This window comes from Apium graveolens, chromosome 3, assembly GCF_009905375.1.
Source record: "Apium graveolens cultivar Ventura chromosome 3, ASM990537v1, whole genome shotgun sequence".
NCBI lineage: Eukaryota > Viridiplantae > Streptophyta > Magnoliopsida > Apiales > Apiaceae > Apium > Apium graveolens.
The window spans coordinates 255,256,134-255,264,148 of record NC_133649.1 but is presented as its reverse complement, the minus strand read 5'-3'; the positions used below and the strand labels follow the sequence as shown (position 1 = coordinate 255,264,148).

The 8,015-nt window shown below is 36.6% G+C and overlaps 1 protein-coding gene and 1 long non-coding RNA gene across 2 annotated transcripts; both read right to left on the bottom strand.

Moving 5' to 3' along the window:
• Window positions 1–429: 429 nt before the first annotated feature.
• LOC141714957 (uncharacterized) lies at window positions 430–1,994 on the bottom strand. Its single transcript, XM_074518448.1, has 7 exons — window positions 1,982–1,994; window positions 1,784–1,879; window positions 1,496–1,560; window positions 1,237–1,280; window positions 1,029–1,106; window positions 759–912; window positions 430–585 (listed from the first exon to the last, which is right to left on the bottom strand). Exons 1-7 carry the CDS (start codon window positions 1,992–1,994, stop codon window positions 445–447), a joined length of 591 nt encoding a protein of 196 aa, XP_074374549.1. The 3' UTR covers window positions 430–444.
• A 422-nt stretch (window positions 1,995–2,416) lies between these two features.
• LOC141711038 (uncharacterized) lies at window positions 2,417–3,438 on the bottom strand. Its single transcript, XR_012571195.1, has 3 exons — window positions 3,226–3,438; window positions 2,901–3,133; window positions 2,417–2,811 (listed from the first exon to the last, which is right to left on the bottom strand). It is a non-coding gene; the product is annotated as an uncharacterized LOC141711038 (long non-coding RNA).
• Window positions 3,439–8,015: the final 4,577 nt, after the last annotated feature.

The window sequence follows — 8,015 nt, the reverse complement described above, 5'->3', positions numbered from 1 at the left end:
AATGGGATAGAAGCGAATACTGTCCCCAAACTTTCCTGCAGGATCATTGTCAAAGTGCTTGACAAGTTATTAACAAACTGCACATAAAAAACAAAACCTATACATTTTGACATAAACAAAGAAGCTTACCCAGGATGGAAAAGAAGATCATAAAGCACGCAGATATCTGTACAACTCTTCGACTGCCCACTCGAGTTAATGCTAAAAGACCAGCATTCTCGTTGTAGACAAAACAAACATTGACTAATAAATATATGATGCCCATGTTCAATCTTTATAAACATGGTCATCCAGGAAAAAGGTTGTCAAATTGTGAGGCATCTTACATAGATACTGAAGATCCATTTCCAGTCCCAAATATCCCCGACAACAAAATTCCAATTCCCTGATAAATTATAAAGCTTCTCGCATAAAAACGAGACTGTTCTCAGAGTCTTGTGATACTTACGTACCATTCATCTCAATTTTTGTCGAATCAGCTACCATAGTCATTGTTGATAATATTTTTCTAACTTGTGCTTCAGAAGTAATTTTCTTCCAACCCATTCTGATAATACTATTTCCCTGCTTTGTCAACTTGTATCCCTACAGAGTACAGAATGAGCAGCAAACACAATTCAAGTCAAGCTACATGAAGTTCTAATTTAGTTCTGAATTCAAAGATGGATCATTATAATCCATAGCCTGATACTTAATCTTTGTTCTCTCCGAATATCATTAAAGCAAACGATGATGGCTGTAAAAGCTGCAAGTCTCACCTTATGATTCGAAATATCTGTAGGCATATCAATATTCAAAAAGCACTTTAGAGGATATGTTTTACTTCTGACTTCAACCAAAATTGCACTTATTATGGGTAAGCAAGCCTCGACAGAAAGTTTAAAGTCATTAGTAGTGCTCTTACCCCCCATCCTGGCAGTTGAGAACACAAATTGAATCAAGAAAAATAAAAACTGATCCCAAAGCAGTTGCAACATGCAATATATTGATGCATGTCTATATAGTGCATTTTGTAAGTTAATGTGTACCGGTCATAAGATATTGAGATAGAAGGTATCCCGTAGAAAAAGGCTTCTCGAGCACCTGCTACTGTTCCTGAGTACATGCTGTTATTCCAGTAACAGATTTGATTAGTTGTGCAGACTTAAGAGTTTATACTGCAGACTTAAGGTCACATACTATATAGACTACTTTTACTAAACAAAAAAGTGTTTCCTCAGACAGAGAGTTACTGACATGCGGTAACCAGAGTTGCAACCCATGTTTATGCCACTAATAACCTGTGACCAAAACAAACAAGAGTAAGCAACGAAAAACAATTTTTTTTAAAAAAAAGCAATTGAATAGAGTTGTTAGTAAGTTCTCAGCTTGAGTCGTTACAAATAGGTAACATCTTAGGTTATAGAAACATCAGCAACCAGAATGATATTTGAGCTTTAGCACGATTTACAACTAATGAGAATATCAGTTTACAAAGTTGATTTAGAATAGTTACCAGATCAGGCACTATAGGAAAAAGAGTTCCGGAGATTCCCAGAGATGCACAATCTGTTAGAGTTCCTGGAATAGCAAAAAAAACAAGTAATCAATAATAAGAAAACACTTCTTATAAATCATTATCAATTAAAATTCCAAGATTAAAGACTATAAACAATATATTTGGTCTTCATCTAGGCGTCGCCATCAGTATGTTTTGTGAGTGCCAGAAGCACGCAAGTAATTTGTTGGCAAAGAAAAATGAAAGATAATATACATTTTATAACAATGTGAAATGAAAACAAACCAGAAACTGTATAGGCTGTTGCTCCCTGAATTTCTACTTGCTTAACATGGACAGGATGCATCCAAGTAATGTTGTGACTAACAGCTGAACCTTTCCCTGTAAAAGAATTATTAGATACAAGAAAAACAATCAAAATGTTTCTAATTAAACATTATCCCCCAGTCATGCACATTATTTAAGCACCATCCTCCTAAGAACTTAGTTTTTTCATTCTATTCCTTCCTCATTTCATTCCCACCAAGTGAACACAACCTATGTGACTTACTTAATTCTATCACTGCTCCACTTACAGAAATGATTTAGAGTAACGAGATATATTAACACAAAAACATGATATTCATGCTAGCCTTCGCTCTAACTTAATAATTAGCAATTCCACATTGTGGAGTTGGATAATACCTGAGACCGTACTTTGCAACTTAATTTGTATACCTTCCGTATTGCAATTGAAGCATAATTAAAACTCAAAACTTAACGTTTAAGTAAGTGTAAGCTTTTAAATTAAAAGAAAAACAAACCTACATTACATCTAAGCTTTTATGCTGGTTAAATTAATATACGATAACTGTTATTAATTATATGATAGAATTCATGTACCAGAAGTATTGGTAAAAATGGATTGAAAGTCGACGTACGTTTCAGGGGCACAGACAAGGACTTGATATTGATCTGTAGAGACTAGGCCTGAACCAGAGCTTGCAAGCCAGCACCATCAATACCATCATCGTTGGTTACCAAGATCGTAGGCCTAGCGTGATCATTTTCCATCTTAGTGTGAAAATTACAGCTAGTGATTTGTGCCAGAGGCTCTCAGATAAGGACCAACTGATCATGGCACATATGTCTCTTTATAGAGCAGTAGCACAACTGGTCAGGAATTACACAGAATCATCAAAAACTGTTAAGCTACGCACTCCAATTCGGGGAGCAAACCGTAACCGACTCTCGAAAGCGTAAGCATAGAAGTCATCAAAACAGAAGCAGTGGTCGTGTGATAGGGTTGCATCGAACTCATTTCAACCGGACAACTATAAAACACACACAAATATCATCATTGTGTAAATAATAAACGTAATAGCATAATATAAAAGGCAAGAGTTTGTGTAATAATTAGTACCTGAATAAAAGAGTGGAGAGAGATGGCTTTCTGGTGGGCATACGAAAGGGAGGCGGAGAGGGGGCGGCTTTGGTTTTGGTAGCGGAAGCAATTCTCAACAGTACCATTATCCCCTTTAAAATCTTTCCCTCCTTCCTCATTTGCATTTGCATTGAGTGGCCTGTTGGATTTCTTGAGTTCCTTTTCTCTCAAAAGCCTCTCCACTCTAGTCCTCAAAAGCCTCTCCAGACAACCTAATTGAACAAATTAAACCTAATTGAACAAACAAACCTAACTGAACAAATTAAACCTAATTGAACAAACAAACATAATTGAACAAACAAACCTTTTCAGAAATTAGGGTTTCTCGTAGATGGGGTTTGATTAATTGAAGGTGTTCTTCAATTTGGGGTTTAATTGAGACCCTATATACCTGCAATCAACTGAAATGTTGTGTGTGTGAGAGAGATATGGAAGAGAGAGAGAGGGAGAAAAGCAGAGAGAGAGAGAGAACCAGAGAGAGAAGGGAGAGCTCAGAGAGAGAGAGCAGAGAGAGTGAGAGTGAGATAGAGAGAGACAGGAAAAAAATTAGGGGAAAACTGGTTTTTTTTTGTTAAGGGGGGGGGAATATTTGGGGAATAAAGGGGGGAAAGTTTCCGCATGTTTTTTTTTAATTTTTTTAAGTTAACCATCGACAACGGTTGTAAAATACAATCGATGTCTATAAAACAAAGACATTGGTTATATAAAAAACTGATGTATAACTAACATTTCTCATTTTTAAAAAATAACTATACACAACGGTTATATTCTCGACCGATATCTAATATAAGCAGTAACATCGGTTTTAAAATAACCGATGTCTAAAAGAACTTTAACATCGGTCATCTGAGCAACCGATGTCTAAGGACCGATGTCTATTGACAGAATTCTAGTAGTGATAAAAAAGCTTTACTCTAAACTATGGTATATCTTATTTAAACACTTAAATAGATAGAGCCCGTAATAAAAACAAAACAAGTCTTTTATTAATATCAATGAAATCAAAACAGATTACATAAAAAGTTATTCCTAAATCCTAATACATGATTGGACTTAGGACATATTCCTTTCAATCTCCCACTTGTACTAAAGCCAATCACTCTGGTATCTAATACCCATCTAGTATTTATGATGATCAAAGTGACTTTCAGAAAGTAGCTTTGTTAGTGGGTCTGCTATGTTGTTATGTGTGTCACCTCTATTTCAATACAATACAAGAAATGTTACCGCGCTCCCACTAACCCTTTTGTAGACGCATAGTTCATCTACGTTTTTGATAAAATCAAACTCTTTGATTATCTCATCAAAATGAATGTTCCATCTTTCGAGAAGCTTGCTTTAAACCACATATGGTTCGCAGTAGCTTACACACTAGGCTTTCATTTCCCTTGGAAAGAAAACCATCTGGCTATATGCCAGATCTCATAGTCGTAGTAAGCAGCAATCGCAAGCAAAATCCGAACTGATTTTAACAGGGCTACAGGTAAAAGATTTCATCAAAGTCAATCCATTGCCTTTGTTTGAATCATTTTGCCACAAGCCTGGCCTTAAAGGTCTCCACCTGGCCATCTGCTATAATCTATCTTTTGTATACCGTATACATAGATTCCATTCCGGATTTCATGGCACTATGCCATTTCTCTGAGTCAACACTACTCATAGCCTCATTATAGGTTACATGGTCGTCATCATCAATGATCGACAAATCATTGTCATTCTTAATGACAAGGCCATATTACCTCTCAGGTTGGCGAGATACTCTCCCTGTTCTATGAATGGGTTGTTCCACAAAAGGTTGTTCAGTCAGAACAGGTGTTTCCACTTGATCCGTAGTAGTTTGTGCTTCTTGAACTTCATCAAGTTCAATTTTGCTCCCACTGTTTCCTTCAAGGATAAACTCCTTTTCAAAGAAGGTAGCATGTCTGAAGACAAACACCCGATGATCGGTGTAAAAGTAATACCCTAAAGTCTCTTTAGGATATCCCACAAAACTACATTTTACGGATCGATATTCCAGCTTATCTGGGTCAACTTACTTGACATAAGCTGGACATCCCCAAATCTTAACGTGTTTAAGACTCGGTTTCCTTTCTTTCCATATCTCATATGGAGTTTGAGGAACAGATTTGGAAGGCACCTTATTCAGTAAATATGCTGAGGTTTCCAATGCATAACCCCATAGGAATACTGGAAGATTTGCATAGCTCATCATGGACCGAACTATGTCTAACAAAGTTCGATTTCTCCTTTCAGATACCAATCTGGAGGCGTCCACTGGGAGACTATACCATTTACTTTAAGATAATCCAGAAACTCTCCATTCAAGTATTCACCACCTCGATCTAATCGAAGAATTATAATACTATGTTTGGTTTGTTTCTCCACTTCATACTTATATTCTTTGAACTTTTCAAAGGCCTCAGACTTGTGTTTCATCAAACACATATCCGAATCTAGATCTATCATCTATGAAAGTAATGAAGTATGAAAATCCACCCATGGCTTGCTTAGACATTGGTCCACATACATCTGTGTGTACCATTCCTAGCAAATTTGCAGTCCTCTCTCCATGTCTACTAAATGGAGACTGCAGTGCCACTATAAAGTGAGATTTTCATCATCCCTTTTCTTTTATTAGTTTGTTCAATCTGAAGTAAATTATGTCACATATATACAGACCATTATTTAAAGCACCACGTCTATAAAGAATATTATCTCTAAGAATAGAACATTCATTATTCTCAATAATAAATGAAAATCCAGCCAAGTCTAACATGGGAATAATATTCCTCACAATCGAGGGAACAAAATAACAATTATTTCAAACAATAGTCTTGCCCGTAGGCCTAAGTAAATGAAATGATTCTACATCCACAGCAGCAACTCTTGCTCCATTTCCATCAGTAGAATCACCTCCTCTTCCTCAAGAGTCCTACTTCTCCTTGGTCCCTGCAACAAATTACAGATATGAGAACCACAGGCGGTATCTAATACCCAAGTAGAAATTTGATTTAATGACATATTCACTTCTATCATGAACATACCTGAATCAGAAGTGGTAGTCTCACTACCCTTCTTCTTCTTTAATTCTGCAAGGTAAACCTTGTAGTTCCTCTTCCAGTGCCCCACCTTGTTACAGTGAAAGCAAACAACTTTGCTCTTGGGGTCTTCAGCTTTTGGTGGAACCGGCTTTTCTTCACCTACTTTCTTCTTCTTGGAAGAGTTCCTCTTCCTTTTCTTAGGATTGGAACCTTCACCAATTAGAAGAACAGAACTCTTCTTAGGGGGAAAATTCGATTCCGCAGTCTTCAACATGTTGTGGAGTTCAGGCAGGCTGACATCCAACTTATTTATGTGAAAGTTCACAACAAACTGCGAGAACGAACTCGGAAGCGATTGCAAGACCAAGTCTTGGCTCAGCTCCCCATCCATGGCAAAACCAAGTTGTCCAAAACGTTCAATCAAATTGATCATCTTAAGTACATGGTCATTCACAGATGATCTGTCAGACATCCTACAACCGAACAGCTCCTTCGATATCTCATATCGAGTTGTCCTCCCCGCCACATTATACAACTCTTGTAGATGCATTAGGATAGTGTGAGCATCCATATGCTCATGTTGCTTCTGTAGCTCAATGTTCATGGAAGCTAGCATGATGCATTGAGCAACATTTGCATCATCTATCCACTTACGATGCACAACATGTTCATCATTATGTGCATCACTAGCAGGTTCAGTAGGCTTAGGTGAGTCAATCACGCATTCCAGCTTCTCAATCCTGAGAACAATTCTCAAGTTTCAAAGCCAGTCAGCATAATTAGGACCAGTCAACTTGTGAGCATCTAGTATGCTCCTGAGTGATAGTGCAGAAGACATAATGTATATTGTAAACCTATAAATGATAAATACATAACAACACTTAGCAAATATTCGATTTCATTTTAAAATACTATATGAATCGGGTCTTTATTCATAAGTGGCTCCCACTAGTTTATCTAATTTATTCAACCCTCTACGTGAAAAATTAAGCATTCATAATGCTAGTGGGAATAGGGATCCTACATTCCATTACACAACCCCGGCTGTGGCACGAAATGCCATGTAATGTTCAATAGGCAGAAAACTCTTGTCAATTACATCTAATGTTATTCCCTAATCAAACTTTAGCCTCTTGAATAATTGAGTCACGGCTGTGGCACGACAAACTCAATATTCTAAGTCAAGTCTGACCCAACATTCCGTACAATTGAATCAGTCCCCAAAGGCCCACGCCTGTGGCACGTAACGACATTTAGATTCTTATTCAATGTACACATCTCTATGTAATAGACAAGTATTTCTTATTTCGAAATCAAAGCCCTCGGCTGTGGCACGAAACGACAATGATTCAAAAATAAGAACTACTTTTCTATCATGTTGGAAGGCTATGACCGACACAAGCCCGTTGTGTCATTGGCCAATTACTACTTGATATTATTTAATTTTAGAGGGATTATATTACGTTACAATCATAATCATATTATAAAGAGATTCTTCCTTTTAGATTAAATATTTCAAATCAATAATCAATAATCAGATGATTTCCAGATCGGGTGGAGCATTGTCAAGAGGCGTCACTTAATAACCCTTTCTTACAGATAGAAATCTGTTGTTGACAGAATCATCCTTTCTCTCATATCGAAAATTCATATTCAATTACGTGTTTCACAAACACAAGAATCTCATGATTGTATTCATAATATTGTTATTAAGGTTATGAAACAATTTCACTATACTAGGTTGTCTAACAAACGCCTTATGTTCATTCAAGTTCACCTAAGTCTATCATCGCATGATAAACTAAGCATATATCACATATATAAACATGAATAAACATCAAGCTAGGCATGTTACATCATCTATGTATCACATGAAGCATTTAAAAGCAGTTAAAATAGTTAAAAACAGCTTTAAAACACTTTTGGAAATATAAAGAGTTCAAAACTTTTATATAAACTAAAATTGATCACTCCATTAGATCCTTCTCGGAAAAACGAATCCAACAGTATATTGCACACCCAAAACGGAGTTACGAAACTCCCAGAAAATCAA